Below are 16,483 nucleotides of genomic sequence, written 5' to 3'. Positions count from 1 at the left end.
CAAAGAGTGAGAAGCCAAGGTCCTCCAAAACAAAATAGAAATGGGCTGTTGTATGGGTGTCAACATTTTCTAGCTTTGCATTGATCCTGTGGGTGATCATGCGTGCTGCTATGTTGGCATCAGGAAAGCAGGTTACACACAACCCTCTAATGGTCACCCACACTGCACAGATCAAATCAATAAAGAGTGAATTAAAAACTACTGATTTGTATTTGCAGCACACCTCAAGCTAAAAAAAAAAAAAAAATCTATGTTTCTTCGTGTACGCTTGTTGTATTTCCTTTAAATTTAACTGGATTTTGTAGTATAATTTAAGTGACAATTGTGTTCATTTATGAATTTTTTTTACTGCAGGTCTTATAATAAAGAATAAAAAGTTTTACTGATATTAAACAAAATTTATTTGAAAAACAAATAATAAATACAAAAAATATCATAATATATAAGTTAAACATGTAAATGTAAATATGAAAAAAGCTTGTACATATTATTTATTTTATCAGAGCTTTCTTTGGGCTGATGTTCGCATTTCCACACTTCAGCCAGCTGTTGCTCTTCAGTAAACGGGTGACTCTCTTTTTAGAGGTGCTGAATTCATACTGTTGGTGACCAACAAAGAAATAAAGAAGTCCTAAAAAGAAGAACATGTATTTTTTTATCTGTGTTTTTTTCCTCTTTTAAAATTCATTCATTTTATATTGTTTGCTCATATAATTCTTGATTTCGCATTTACAATAGAATGTGTAGATGTTTTTTTTTGTTTGAGCTGATGGTTGAACGAAAAAAAAATCAAAAAAACTCATCTATGGCCATTTAACCAAAAGTAGAGGGTAGTCTTTCTCATTACTGACAGTTACATGGAATAGAGGTGTATATGTGCTGCTGGTGGATCATTAAAATATATGGATGAGCCATAACATTGTGGCCATGCAACTATTATTGTGTGTGACCCCTTTTGCTAAAACAGCCCTGACCCGTTGAGGCATGGACACCAAGGTAACATCCACATTATTGGAGGTTTCCCAGCAGAACATTGCCCAAAGCATCACACTGCCTCTGCCAACTTGCCTTCTTCTACTGCATCCTAATGCCATTTCTTCCCCCGGTAAGTGATGCACACGCACCCCACCATTCACATGATGCAAAAGAAAACGTGATTCATCAGACCAGGCCACCTTCTTCCATTGCTCTGTAGGCCAGTTCTAGTGTTCATGTGACGATTGTAGAAGCTTTTGGCTGTGGACGCGGGTCACTATGGGCTTCACAGCCCCATACACAACAAACTGCAATGCCCATTTTTTTTCAGCTTTCACCACATTAACTTCATGGACAACATGTTCACGTTCTGCCTAATATATCCCACCATATCATATGCAATTGTAACTAGATGTTCCCTTTACCTGTCAGTGGTCATAATGTTATGTCTGATTGGTGTATATGTAAAACCTGTCACTGAAACTATTTGTTCCTCTATTTGTTCACTTTTGAAAAAAATCTGGTTAATTCTGACAGAAATCCAGTGAGCTTGTAAATTCCTGTGGACTCTGTAGCTTTACCCGAAGCAGTCATCTATGCACAAAATACCTCTGTGAACTACAGAACCCCCCCCCCCTCCCCAAAGTATGGAGAACAGGAAGATTTTTCAGTTCTAACACAATTCCTCTCCTAGAGTGACAACACTGTTCCAATATAACTACTCTACAGTCAGTTGTCAGCACAGGAAGTGAGTTACTGGCAAGATAACCAGGTGAAAATAAAGGAAAACATGCCTGATATAAGAAATGTCACCCAGCCACCATATCTAAAGACTGGTAATTTGTAATTTATTATGTTGTTTTTTTTTTTTCTTGAGTTTAAGTAAACTTTAAATAGAACCTGCTGCTAGTGTGAGTTCATTTTAAGGTATACCTAGAAGACAAGACCCATCATTCTTCTCAAAAGGAAATAATTATAGACCATGCCACAAATCTTTTTGAATTCCTCACTGAGTTTTTTACTTTGAGCTACTTTAACGTAAATATCCCTTTACAACTTTAATATAATACTTGTCTTTATCATCTTGTCCTCCTGCTTAGGAAAATAGGTTTAGGAATATATGTTTATATGTTTAGGAAAATATGTTAATCTCATTGCTGTGATTTGTAAAGGGTCCCTAAATAATAGTTTTACTTTATTTACTTACTATCCTTTTGGAAAGCCGCTTGAACCTTAGTTCCAACGCCAGGGAAGGCATCAATTATTTTCTGAGGTGTTACAGAATCCATCTTCTGCCTTTTTTCATCAAAACTGCCAGAAAATAAGAGCAAAGTTACATGAAACATTTTTGTGAATTTTTGTGAAAGTATTCTTTATTAAAGATCCTCAAATATGAAAATGAATTTCTTCACAATGCTTATACATGCAGAGGTGTATGAGTCCCTGCACTGTTTTTACTGCTTGTTCAGAATATATAATTGCTTTAGGGTTTATAAAGATCTAGGCACAGGTTAACTTTAAATTGTATTTGATCTATACCAAGCAGCACCAATTAAAATGCCTCAATGATTTTAGATACATAAACTCTGGTCTTACCTCCAGAATTTGTCATCTACAAAGAAGTAGGTCTTTTCTGTGTTTTCATCATGGACGGCAGCGTCAATTCTCCTAACAGTTCTGGGAAAGTCCAAGTCATAGATGCTTTTGGGTGAATCCTTTGTGACTTGATAACCATTGATAACCCAATAATTAGCACCTAAATTTTTTACAAAAATTATAATATTATATTGGGTTTATTAAAACATAACCTAACCCTTTTATTAACAAAAAAACAAAAAAACTTAATAAATTCCAGAATGTGCTTTGCCATACACTGTATCTGACATGGGCACAAAAAAGGCATTATGTACTAATAATAGGATAGATTATACTATCTCCACAAAATTCCACAGACAAATAGGATGTACACACCTTTAAAGATAAGAAGTTGGTCCTTTTGTTTGTACTCATAAGCAGCTTGAATATGATTTGGAAGGGTAGGCCAAATTTTTTTGATTAAATGATGCTCAGTCTTTGAATTCTGGGAAATCTGGCGCCAAAAGGTTCTAGAACATACAGAGGGGTTAAAATATCAATGTAAGTTCTAGGAGACTATTGCACAAACATAATCCTTTTACATTTGCCTTAATTCTTCACTGTTTTTTGTAACATGTTTACAAAGGTCATTAGAATGTAGCCTTCCATTGTTCCCTCTTTTCAAACTTACAATTCTGTTATTTCTTTAACAATCTATTTCTTTCCAGCCCTTTGAGTTGTGACCATGTGCTCACAGTTTGATCCAGCGGCCAAGTGACAAAATCTATCTGACACATCACTGAATTTATGAAATATGTGAGCTTTCCATTGCACTTTTTCCTCTAAGGGATACTAGGTAGTATATCAACCTTCTTAAAACAGAGGAACCATTGAAATAACCTTCCAGTCTCAGGAAACCCCTGCTAAAATGTACTATATCTATAGCTAATGATACATTAGTGTGATGGTTAGTCAGAAGAATGCTCCTTATATGTGTGGTCATTGGCAAGAATTACCCTGTTACAAATAGCTAAAAAGATCAACGGTATCAGCAGTGGCAGCCACTCCATATGGGGCACCACCCCCCTAATCCATGCTCCCAGCCCCTAATCGACATGCAGAGCATGGGACACATGGATTCCAATGTTTTTTTTTATTTTGAAGCACATGATTAGAGCCTAGGGCTCTAATTAGCTTCAAAAAAAGGTGGGCTCAGGGCGCAGAGAACTGAACCCAGAGTCCACCCAGTTGTGTGACAAAAGTAAATTAATATTCACTATTATCTTCCTGCTTCTCCTCCTGGCCAATCAGGAAGTGGGAGGAGCGTGATTGGCCGAGAGTAGAAGGGATAGTATTGGCTGGGCAGGGGTGAGGAGGTAAAGGAAGATCTGGGACTCGAAAAATGGCCACCCAGAGCAATCTCTCAGTGCTCTGCATCGGCGCCGATTGAGAGCCTGACTGTGTGAGTACCACGCGGGGGGGGGGGGGGAGTTTGGTTGAGGTGGTCAAGTGGTTTGTTCGACGCCTCCTCCCGACTGGGGCACCAGACGCCACTGGGTATCAGTGGGAACTTATCTGAGAGGCAGAAATTGCCCATTGCTCAGGGAATCCCTAGCAACCTCTGGAACTCTCCATGGAACCCTGGTTGATAAACTCTGGAGTAGATATTTTGTAAAATTAAGTTGAATTTACTTATCTTTATAAAGAGTTAACTTTCAGTCAGATCATACTCAACCCATAGGTTCACAGTGAAACAGAGAAGAAGCATAGAACAGTCATGGTGGGTTACTAGTAAACAGGATGCACATAATAACCCAATATGGCTGCATTCATTTAAATATATAACTATTTACAAGCAAAAAACATAAATGTGCTGTTCTCAGACCAACACAGACTGGTCACATTAAAGGAAATATCTTCTAAGAGATTTAAGAAGACTGAAATTACTGAAATCTCCACCTGAAAAAGCAAGTTGCTTGGCTACCATACTGGCCTTCTGGCTTTGAAACTGTGAGTCACCGATCTGGAACTCATATGCAGATAAAAGCCAGGGGTGTACAAAATATTGCAGTCAGTGGTTGAACATTACAGCCAGGCAGTTACCATTTTTAGAAATAAATCAGTAGTGGCAGCCAGGTGTACTTTAGGCTTATTGCACTCTCATATACAGTATAGTCAAAAAAACATAAAAAAAAAATTCTCATTAAAGTATAAAAAAAATAAAAAAAATAAAATTGAAATTTGTTTAATTAGGTTAAAACGTACTTGTTGGTGAAGAATAACATCTCTCCCCGCAGAGTCGTCACAGCATCAAAAGTGATTGGCTCACAGGAAGAAGGAATGCTTGGTGGTTGTGTAACTACTGGGACTTCTCTGGCTCCTGTAATAAAGTACCAAGGTTAAATGGTATGGCACAGCAACCTTTTCTATAAATTGTACAGTCACCCATTCACTTCCTAATAGAGTCTTGTAGTGATGTTGTGTCTCTTACCATAGAGTGACTGAATTCCTCTAATGTCATCATCAGGCAGGTGGAATTCACTTGGCTCAATGAAGTGGTAGGTCGGGTACATGAGAGCACTTGGATCGTTAGAGTGTGAGAGACCCAAGGAATGGCCAAATTCATGAGCAGCCACAATGAACAAATTATAACCTTAAATTAAATAAACAAATTAGAATGGGCATTGTTAATGAATGTATTATAGCTGTAACATATCTAAGTAATGGGCACCATGCAACAGCTTAAGTTATCATACTCCTAAGTATATAACTTTAATATTGCAGTAATTATAAATATTTTGTAAATTACTGAGCACCGAAAAAAAACCCTAACCTTTAGATCCGCTAGTCCATGTTTCATCTTCATCAAAATGAGCATCTCCTCCGATTCCAGTTCCTGGGGCAAAAGCATGTGCCAGAGTTCCATGCTGACCATCAAATGGATAGAAGTCATTGTGCGCTGTAAAGAAAAAACAAAATATAAAATGCATCTCTCTGTGTGTTATAAAGGTTCAGTCTGATATGTTATGACATTGACGTATGAACATACCTTGTGCTGCAAATGAGATCTCAATATCAGCAACACTGTTGTAAATTCGAGTAAAGGTCAAGGGGGTCACATTTGTCCAAACCTGGAAGGCTCTCTGTATAGCTGCATCCACTTCGGCAACGGTCATGTCCGGTGTGTAATTCACTATTCTGAGCAAAGAAATACGTTTGTTCTATTATTTCTAATTCTTTGTGAAGGGACATTGCCATAGAACCACCCATTGTTCTATTTGGACTATATATATGTACTATTTATATGGTCCTATATATAGCCTTTATATATTCCATCACATCCTCCATTCATAGGGCACCTTTCATATTGCTGGAAGCTATAGCATACCTTCTTTGAATGGGGGGGGGGGTGGGAGCTGAAAGAGCAAACATAATCAGCACTCTGGACAAGTGCCTATGATGGGTCCAGCTGCGGGGGTAATGAAGATTTAAACGCAGCCACCAGCATAAGGGACACTTCACATTTAAGTGTAAGTACTGTTCCTTGTGCTAATTTAAAAAAAATACTAAATAAATTAAAGCTTTAAGGGAGGGGAACTTTATTTTCTAGACTTACCTCATCAAAAATGCTAACCCTATTAGAAGATTTTTCCTCCATTCCTGTTCAGATGATATCTATAATATTTTTAATTTCTCACCACCTTCCTTACTGGTGACAGTGGGCATCAAGAAAAATAGAGAGAGTGAATCTTCACAGCAGTGAAAGACAGCCATATAAATACCTGACAGAGGTACTAATACTGAATCTCCCCTTCCCAATTATAAACAAAAAAGATTTTGGCCTGAGATACAATTATGAACTAAGCATTACTGATCTTATCTCGTAATTTGCTGTCGTATTGTTCAGAACCCTTACCCTAATTAAATTTTTTTTACCTGTATGTCAGTACTCTTGTCTTCCAACCCGAGTTTCCTGGGAATACACTGTATTCACCCACATCGACAAACCCACACCTGGGTTGCTGCATCATTTCCATAGTGCCTAAGTCAAGGGTTCCGGTCACCTTCAAACCAAAGGACTCCTGCATCTGGCGAATCTTCTCTGTAAACTGACTATTTTTCTTTCTGGACTGGTGCACCCCATCTGTTTTAAGGTTGTAGTATTTTTTCAAATACTCCTGTAGAGATATAAAAAAAATATCTCTGTTGTAAATGTTATTTTTATAAAGGGGTTCAGGGGGGAATAAGGTAAAAGTATGGATAAAACGGAATATCATTAACCAGGTTGGCACGTTCCTGCAAGTCGTCATAGCTGCACGTCGGCTTCTTTAAGCTGGATAGCAGGCGCACGCATGCACCCGCTGCACTGCGTGGGCGCCGATGCTTATGACCGCCGGCCACAAGTGATCGCGTGCACGAGAGGCAGAACAGAGACGTGTGTGTGTAAACACACAAATACCTGTTCTGTCCTGAGAGGAGATACAGATTGTGAGTTCCTAATGGCTAGGAACACACAATAGGGAACACAGTTAACCCCTTGATCGCCCCCTAGTGTTAACCCCTTCCCTGCTAGTGGCATTTATACAGTGATCAGTGCATTTTTATAGTACTGATCACTGTATAATTGTCAGTCGGCCCAAAGATGTGTCAAAAGTGTTCGATGTGTCCGCCATAATGTTGCAGTCATGATAAAAATCGCAGATAGCCATCATTACTAGTAAAAATAATAATAAAAATGCCATAAATCTATCCTCTATTTTGTAGACGCCATAACATTTGGGCAAACCAATCACTATACGCTTATTGCGATTTTTTTACCAAAAATATGTAGAAGAATACATATAGGCCTAAAATGAGGAAAAAGTATTTTTTTGGGATAACAATGTGGGATATTTATTATAGAAAAAAGTAAAAGATATTTAGTTTTTTTCAAAATTATCGCTCTTCTTTTGTTTATAGTGCAAAAAATAAAAACGCAGAGGCGATCAAATACCACCAAAAAAAATCTCTATTTGTGGGAAAAAAAGGACGTCAATTTTGTTTAGGTACAGCGTTACACGACTACGCAATAGTCAGTTAAAGCGACGCGGTGTTGAATAGCAAAAAACAGTCCAGTCATTGAGCAGCCAAATATTCTGGGGCTGAAGTGGTTAAAGCGGTTGTAAACCCTTTACAACCGCTTTAAACTACAGGTAAGCCTTTAATTAGTCTTACCTGTAGCTGCACCGGCTATCTCCTAAACCTACACGGTTCAGGAGAAATCCCTGTATTTGCATGTGCCAACGTCATCTTCAACGTACGTGCCGTTGCTTCAGTTGTACTGTGCCATTCCCGGCGGCTCCCAGCCACATGCACGGGATTGACATCATCGTGGCTCTGGCCAATCACAGCGCCGGAGCCGCGATACCCAGAAGTCCCCGGGGAGATGTCGGCTGCCGAATCGGTAAAGAAGGACCGCTGCGGGGGCTTCAATTTTAAGTAAGTAATTCGTAATGAGCTAGTATGCTATGGATATTAGCTCATAATGCCTTTATCTTGCAGGTTGTTTTTTTTGGGGATATCTTAAAACAGGTTTAGAACCACTTTAAAGAATAATCCAACATTGTGCAAAAGATTGAAAATATTGAAAATATGTTGTAATGTAAATGACAGTGATCTATTCACCGCCAGTGAATGTTTAGTGAAAGTCATATTCAATGCTTTATAAATATGTCCCCTCCTTGTGTAATTTTTAATGTTATTGTAATTGTAGACCTAAATCAGTGATTTGCAGATGTGCCGTGGGAGTTTTAAAAAATATTTAAAATTGCTAGTGTTTTGAAACCTTGAACATATCGAAAAATTTAATGGAAAATCAATGTTGCAAAAGTAAAAAAACAAAATCTCTGTCAGTCTGTCATTCATTGGGTCCTTTCATAATTCGCGACTTGTGTAGGATCTCGGAAGAACTCGATTGCTCTGTAAATGTACCTGATCCATTACAGTTAGGGAGACGGCCACCAAACTATTTACTAGTTGGTAATATACACCTACTTAACTACACAGAATTTTCCCTACGGTACCCCAAACATGCTTTAGAGATTGTGACTTACTTGTTACATTCTCCCACATATTCTGGGAATGTGATAAAGTCTCACAAATATGGAATCAGTTAAGTAACTTTGCAACATCGATATCAGGTTCTCAAATAAATCTCACACTTCATAACTGTTTATTATTCGCTAAGATCAAAGGACTGTCTAAACCTCATATGAGACTGGTTCACACCATATGTGTAGCAATTAATTGGCTCATAGCCTATCACTGGAAATCTCCCTCAATTCCAATAAATCAATTAAAAATAAGAATTGTACCATTAACCAGATGGAAAAAATCTTTCACTTATTATACAACTCTATACAATTTTATAAAAAAAAATGGGACACTTGGTTCTCACATGGAGGTATATTGTTCAGAAATGCAAACAATTGAATAGCTATGTTAGTTCAAATTTATATTTCTATATTTTTTTTATTTTTTTTTATCATATTCTTTGCACTATTGTACAGGCATTTATTTGTACAAAACCCTTGATAGATTGTATCAATATATTTTCCACTTGTCTATTTTTCAATAATTATTTTTCAATAATTATATAACGGAATAACATGTATATGTTAATTTTACTGTGATTGAAACCTTGTATTGTACCAACCTAAATAAAAAAAAGTTTGTAAACAAAAAAGAACTTGATCACTTTAATTATATTATAATAATAATATATATTATTAATATATAATATATATATAAATATATATTATAATAATAGAGACCCTTCCATTCCAATATTGATGCTTATAAATAAAATTTGTTTATTGTTTAGCGATGGAGAAATACTTAATCAAGCCTGGAACTCTGAAAGAGAAACTATAAAATGAAAAGAAAGGAAACAAGCAAAAGTACAAAGAACATTACAACTGCTTGAATCTGATTCGTTCCTAAAAGCAGAAACATCCTTCACGTTAAATTTAAAATTAAATACGTTTTTTACCACATAAATTATTGAGTCTTTTCACGTAAACCCTGAAATTTTTTAGATCTTTTAGGTGGTGCATGTCACCTAAGGCAAAAAAGTTTAAGAAACACTGACCTAAATTAATAAATTAAATCTCCATTGGCTTATTGTGTTATAATAGGCCTCTATGAGTAAAATTTCAAACACATAGAGAGTCAGAGTTGTCTGATAGATGTTCACTAAAAGAAGGATACAGGAAGGTGCAACCACTATACAGCATTACCCAACGCAACGCATAGACTGTGATCATAATAATGTAATAATAATAATATTAATATTAATAAAAGTAAAAAGTATGATTTGCCCCATTCAGGTATATCATAAGAAATACAAAAAAAAAACAAGGTTTTTAAAACAAGATTTACAGTAGGTTAATTACTTTCATATGAATATTAAAAAAAAACAAAAAAAAACAGATAAGGCTATACTTTCCCTTTAATATACTCACTTCAGCAAACTTGGCATTCTTTTCATTGTCCTGTGAAGTTTCAGCTGGAAAAGCGAAGCAGTATGCTACTGAAAGTAATAAGACAAGAAGCAAGCTCTTCATTTCTGGAAGTCTTAAGATCTCTTAGGGTTCTCAAAAGTGTCCCCGGGCTGTCCTTTTATACCATTACCTGGATGCCTGAGCCAGTCTGCAGAAGGTGACTCACCATTTAAAACTTCCACCAATCACAGCAAAAAAAAACAACAACAACAAAACAAAAAAAAAAAAGTAATTTTCTAACAAGTTAGAACAAAGTACAAACTATGTAAAGCCCACTCTTGTGCAACATATTTTCTTCATACATGATAAATGATCGGAAAGAAGGTATGAAGCTTTCAAAATGGACTTGGTTAATTTGTTATCATTTTTACATACATTATACAAACAGAATTAAATGAATTAGGTAAAAAAAAAATTATTCTAATTAACAATAATAATAATAATATATACAAGTATGCTTTAAATTTTGTTAATAATGCAAATACTACTATTATTACTAACAATAATAATAATAACAACAATAATAATTATTATTGTATTATTACTATACACTTTTCTTTTATCTTTTTCAAAGGATGTAAACAAAATCAGAATCAGAAAATGATGTTTTACAGCCAAAAACTGTCCTCTGTTAAAACCTTCACACTCCTCTTCTGCAAATATTGCACTTTCATACCCTCTGTACTCTTCTACAAATACTGACCAGTGCCAAGTCCTCCACACTCGTGTCTTGCACATATTACATGCTATTACAATCCCCCTTCTGCATTTCTCTGCACATACTGGCCAATGTCATACCCTCCCTTACTGCCTGCTGTCTTCTCCCCTGCACTTACTGCCTGCTCACATACCCGCCACTCCTCTCTTGCACATACTGCGCACTGTTATAACACTTCAATAAGGTGCATAAGTTGAATCCAATGCAATTTTACTTCAGCTAATTGCAGTGTAGAAGATGTTTTTCCAGTCTTTTGAAGTGTAAGAAGACAATGACTCTCTATGCTCGGCCTCTGTGAGAAACCAACACTGATTGAGAGAAAATAGTGGGGAGGGTCTAGCTAGGACTATATTAACTAGCACTAAACAGGAGGAGAGGAGAGAGAAAGATGACAAAATCACATTAGTAAACAGGTTGTTGTGGCCCAAACCTGCCCCTAGATCTCAGCATACCACAGAAAAATAGTAATATTTGGTAGACGTAAACCAAAGTGTCTATAACTGCCTTGGATATGGCAATTCGGGATTGGCTGAAGAGTGCTATGCCATTCAATCCAGATTCCAGGGCCAACCGGCGAAAGCCTGAACAGTATATCTCAGCAGAGATGGGCCCTTTCTGTAATTTACGCAGGGCTGATTCAGCAGCAGCATGATCTGAGTCATCTTATATACCAAACTTAGGACTTCATAGAAGGCATTGACTGTTGGCAGGGATGGATGGTTTGAGGGGTCACCCTGCAATAGCAAAAGAATAAATTGCACCCTTTGTGTTTCAGAGCCAGGCGAGAATGGCTTTCACTTACAATATAATTTGCAATTGTTTTTACAGACTCCCCTTCAGTTAACAGGAAATCAATCAAGCAAATGATTCTTCGGTTCATGTTATTATATTATTATTATTATTACACAGGACTTATCTTGTGCCAACAGTTTGCACAGCACTTTACAATATAAAGGGAGACAGAACAGTTATAATACAATAAAATACAAGACGGGTTAAGAGGGCCCTGCTCATAAGTGTTTACAATCTAATAGGATGGGGTAAGTGGTACAAAAGTTAATGACTGTGAGGCCGCGTACACACGCGGGGACTGTTCGCTCAACTTTGTCCGTCAAACAGTTTCAGCGGACAGTCCGCTCAAAATTAGCATGGACGGACTTGCCCACACACGACGAACGAACAGTCCGCTGAAACCGTGCGCGATGACGTGAACGGCACGTACGACGGGACGAAAAATACAACGTCCTATACACTGCAATGCAAACTTCGGCGTGTAAATCCTTTCTGAGCATGCGCGGAACTTAGTTTGACGAACAAGCCTACACACGAGGGGACTGTTCGCTGAAACAGAGTTTCAGCGGACAGTTTTTCGGAATTTCCGAAAAACTTTGTTCAGCAGACTGTCCGCTGAAACTGTCCGCTGAAAGCCCACACACGAGCGGACTGTCCGCCGAAACACTGTTCAGTGGACAAAGTTGAGCGAACAGTCCCCGCGTGTGTACGCGGCCTGAGAGATGAGCTGATGGGAGAATTAAAAGTTAAGTGGAATAGGCTTCCCTGAAGAGATGAGTTTTTGGGGATTGCTTAACCACTTAAGAACCGCCGCATGTAATTATACGTCGGCAGAATGGCACGGACGGGCACAATCACGTACCCGTACGTGCCTGCCTTCCAGAGGGTGGTGGGTCCGTTTCACTTCAGGAGTGATCTGGGATGAGGGGATGGCCGTTGGTTTCTGGGCATCACCTCTCAATCACTCCTGGCGAATGAGAAGTAGTGTAAACACAGGCAGGAGGAAGTGATGTCACTCTCCTCGGGGCGGTCTTTTTGACCGGACAGCGAGGAGAGAAGACATAGTAAGTGTGCACCAACACTACACTGACATGTAGGTACACATAGGCACACTGTCACCCCCCAATCACCCCCCCGACCCCCCCCCCAGTCACAGTGTCACTGATTGCAGTGATCATTTATTTACTGATCACTGCATTTAGTGTCAGTTGTAACTGTAAAAACTGTCAGGGCAGTTAGTGTTAGGTCCAGGGTAGCCCCCTACCCCCCCTAATAAAGGTTTAACCCCCTGATTGCTCCTAGAGTTAACCCTTTCACCCCTTTTGCCAATGTCACTAAGCATTAGGTACCCCCATATACTACCCAATAAATGTTTTAACCCCCTGATTGCCCCTAGAGTTAACTCTTTCACCAGCAATCACTGTATAAGTGTCACTGGTGATGCTGGTTAGTTATTTAGGTTCCCCGTCAGGTTTTTATATAGCGTCAGGGACCCCCATATACTACCTAATAAAGGTTTTAACCCCCTGATTGCCCCCAGGAAACCCTTTCTCCCCCTTTTGCCAGTGTCACTAAGCGATCGTTTTTCTGATCACTGCATTAGTGTCACTGGTGCCGCTAGGTAGCTAGTTATTTTTTAGGTTCACCGCCAGATTTTTATAGCATTAGGTACCCCCATATACTACCCAATAAATGTTTTAACCCCCTGATTGCCCCTAGAGTTAACTCTTTCACCAGCGATCACCGTATAAGTATAAGGTACCCCCATATACTACCCAATAAATGTTTTAACCCCCTGATTGCCCCTAGAGTTAACTCTTTCACCAGCAATCACTGTATAAGTGTCACTGGTGACGCTGGTTAGTTATTTAGTTTCCCCGTCAGGTTTTTATATAGCGTCAGGGACCCCCATATACTACCTAATAAAGATTTTAACCCCCTGATTGCCTCTAGAGTTAACCCTTTCACCAGCGATCACCGTATAAGTGTCACTGGTGACGCTGGATAGCCAGTTAGTTATTTCGTTATTTAAGTTCCCCGTCAGGTTTTTATATAGCGTCAGGGACCCGTCAGGGTTCCCGCATCGCATGCCTCCCGGCGGCAGTTCACACTGCCCTATGCAAACTGCTGGGAGTGTCAGTGAATAGTTAATGACACCCCCAGATCAGTTCGCATATCGCAGTGCGGTCTGCAAACTCGGACAGGAATCGGATCGCATGGTGTTAAAACCAATGTGATCCGATTCTGCTGCGGACCAAAAAAAGGGTTGGATGCAATGCAAATTCAGCCATACTATCTGTATGGCTGAAGTCGCATCGCACAGAGATCGAATGTGATTTGCACTGCAGTGCGGTGCGAATCACATCCGATCTCGTCACTGCAGCAGTGTGAACCCAGCCTGAACCGTATAAAAAATCAATTGTAAAGGTGTTAGGGCCAAAACTTTACATTTGATTTTTTTATAAGATCCAGAAGTAAGATGAACTCCGGACACTGAGACCCCTGTTGCTGTATTACTGGGGCTGGTGAGAGGGCACTACTGACATTAACTTGCAGCATTATTTACTGCATGTAGACTTTACAGGGACTGTATTCATGTGCACTACCATAAAGACTGTTAGCTGGCTGAGAAACTATGGCTAAAGACTGCTCACTCAGATAGCTGCTTCACAAGAACTGTGCATATTGACCAGACCATAGTCAGAGGTACCTTTTTAAGGATCTTACATTTTATTGCTGGCATCCATATACTGTATACTGTACCCTGTTACCATTTTACACAGGGGGGCCAGGATCTGGGGGTCCCTTTGTTAAAGGGGGCCTCCAGATTCCGATAAGTCCCCCACCCGCATGACCCCCACAACCACCGGGCAAGGGTTGTGGGGATGAGGCCCTTCTCCCCATAAACATGGGGACAAGGTGCTTTGGAGGGGCAGCTACCCCAAAGCACCCTCCCAATGTTCAGGGCATGTGGCCTGGTAAGGTTTAGGAGGGAGGTGCTCTCGTGCCCCCCCTCTTTTCCTGTAGCCTGCCAGGTTGCGTGCTCGGATAAGGGTCTGGTATTGATTTTTGGGGGACCCCACACCGTTTTTTTTTTATTGGAGCAGGGTTCCCCTTAATATCCATACTAGACCTTAAGGGCCTGGTATGGAATTTGGGGGGGCCCCACACATTTTTTTTTAAATTTTGGTTTGGGGTTCCACTGTGGAGGAATTCCATGCCATTTTTATCAATGAACTTTTATGTGTATTGCCAGACCGACAATTCATTATAGCCGTGAGTAGTTTTAAATGACTTTTTTTCCTTTAGAAATGTAATTTTGCTGTCAGACTGTTCTAAACACGGGAAACATGCACCACTTTACAGGCATGCTATAGACACCCCCCAGGTATGAAATTTAAAGGAATATTACACTTTTATTGTTTCACTTTAAGCATTATTAAAATCACTGCTCCCAAAAAAACGGGCATTTTTAAAACTTTTTTTTGCATTGATACATGTCCCCTGGGGCAGGACTCAGATCCCCAAACACTTTTTATGACAGTACAATACATATAATGAAAAACTCCTATTAGTTACACATGTGCTTCATTATATTGAATCTAGAAGTGAATCGGTTAGATAGTGATTAATGCGGCAGTGGTGACTTTTTATAAAATGATATTAGTGCAGTGATAATGAGAAACAAATATATATATATATATTTCCAATCAATATACGTGCATATAAATATCCAAATTTGAATTTACACAACCAAAATTTGCGCACAAATGCATATACCCTAAATGTGAAACTATCCACTTATACATGCAATAAATATTAATGGTGCTGAAAAAATGTATAGTCCAACTAAAATCTTGCAGGTGACTTGTGTAAAAAGGGTATAACAACTTCTTAAGAAAATTCCCCCGGTGCGTATTTCATTATTTGTCCCGCGCATGCGCGGTAGAGCACTGCATCCTATTTAAACTTCTAGATTCAATATAATGAAGCACATGTGTAACTAATAGGAGTTTTTCATTATTTTATTTTAAGGTTGTGAAATGATGTGCCTTTAAGGTATAGCGCCAAGTCTACTCCCCCTTTCTTTCACAAGCTCTATCCCCCCATTTGGGAGGAGATATTAGGTAGAGGCATATATTTCTGGTCCAATCCATAGTGCAATCCCACCCCTTTTTTTACAATACATATAAGCCTTTAAAATTAGCACTTTTGATTTCTCCCATAGACTTTTAAAGGGTGTTCCGCTGCTTTCGAATTTGCTGCAAACATCCCAAATTGTTCGCTATTCAGCGAACAGGTGAACACCCAATGTTCGAGACAAACTTATGTGGGGCAGGACCCAGGCCCCCAAACACTTTTTTAAGAAAATACCATGCATATAAGCCTTTAAAATTAGCACTTTTGATTTTTCATGTTCGTGTACCATAGACTTTAACCACTTTCAGACCGGACCAATTTGCTGGTCAAAGACCAGACCACTTTTTGCGATTCGGCACTGCGTCGCTTTAACTGACAATTGCGCGGTCGTGCGACGTGGCTCCCAAACAAAATTGACGTCCTTTTTTTCCCACAAATAGAGCTTTCTTTTGGTGGTATTTGTTCACCCCTGCGGTTTTAATTTTTTGCACTATAAACAAAAATAGAGCGACAATTTTGAAAAAAACGCATTATTTTTTACTTTTTGTTATAATAAATATCCCCCAAAAATATATAAAAAAACATTTTTTTCCCTCAGTTTAGGCCAATACGTATTCTTCTACATATTTTTGGTTAAAAAAATCGCAATAAGCGATTATTGATTGGTTTGCGCAAAAGTTATAGCGTTTACAAAATAGGGATAGTTTTATAGCATTTTTATTAATAATTTTTTTTTTCTTTT

General features: G+C 38.6%; 1 protein-coding gene across 1 annotated transcript; it reads right to left on the bottom strand.

Moving 5' to 3' along the window:
* Nucleotides 1-377: 377 nt before the first annotated feature.
* LOC143984070 (matrix metalloproteinase-18-like) lies at nucleotides 378-10,188 on the bottom strand. The gene is made up of 10 exons (XM_077484378.1): nucleotides 10,053-10,188; nucleotides 6,487-6,728; nucleotides 5,600-5,748; nucleotides 5,384-5,509; nucleotides 5,042-5,203; nucleotides 4,816-4,930; nucleotides 2,947-3,080; nucleotides 2,572-2,731; nucleotides 2,183-2,286; nucleotides 378-631 (listed from the first exon to the last, which is right to left on the bottom strand). The coding sequence occupies exons 1-10, from the start codon at nucleotides 10,152-10,154 to the stop codon at nucleotides 492-494; spliced, it is 1,434 nt and encodes a 477-aa protein (XP_077340504.1). The 5' UTR covers nucleotides 10,155-10,188; the 3' UTR covers nucleotides 378-491.
* Nucleotides 10,189-16,483: the final 6,295 nt, after the last annotated feature.

Source organism: Lithobates pipiens, unplaced genomic scaffold (genome assembly GCF_037356315.1).
Source record: "Lithobates pipiens isolate NorthernLeopardFrog02 unplaced genomic scaffold, aLitPip1_a1.2 Scaffold_16, whole genome shotgun sequence".
Lineage (NCBI taxonomy): Eukaryota > Metazoa > Chordata > Amphibia > Anura > Ranidae > Lithobates > Lithobates pipiens.
The sequence above is the reverse complement of the archived record's forward strand: the minus strand, read 5'-3'. Positions and strand labels throughout refer to the sequence as shown.

Bases quoted from the DNA above. Each gene is read 5' to 3' on its own strand.
- LOC143984070 (XM_077484378.1), bottom strand. From the start codon at position 10,154: ATGAAGAGCTTGCTTCTTGTCTTATTACTTTCAGTAGCATACTGCTTC. The intron at 5,510-5,599 runs GTATGTTCATAC...TTTTCTTTACAG, and splicing joins GATCTCATTTGCAGCACAAG to CGCACAATGACTTCTATCCA. The intron at 2,732-2,946 runs GTGTGTACATCC...TAAAAAATTTAG, and splicing joins CCAACTTCTTATCTTTAAAG to GTGCTAATTATTGGGTTATC.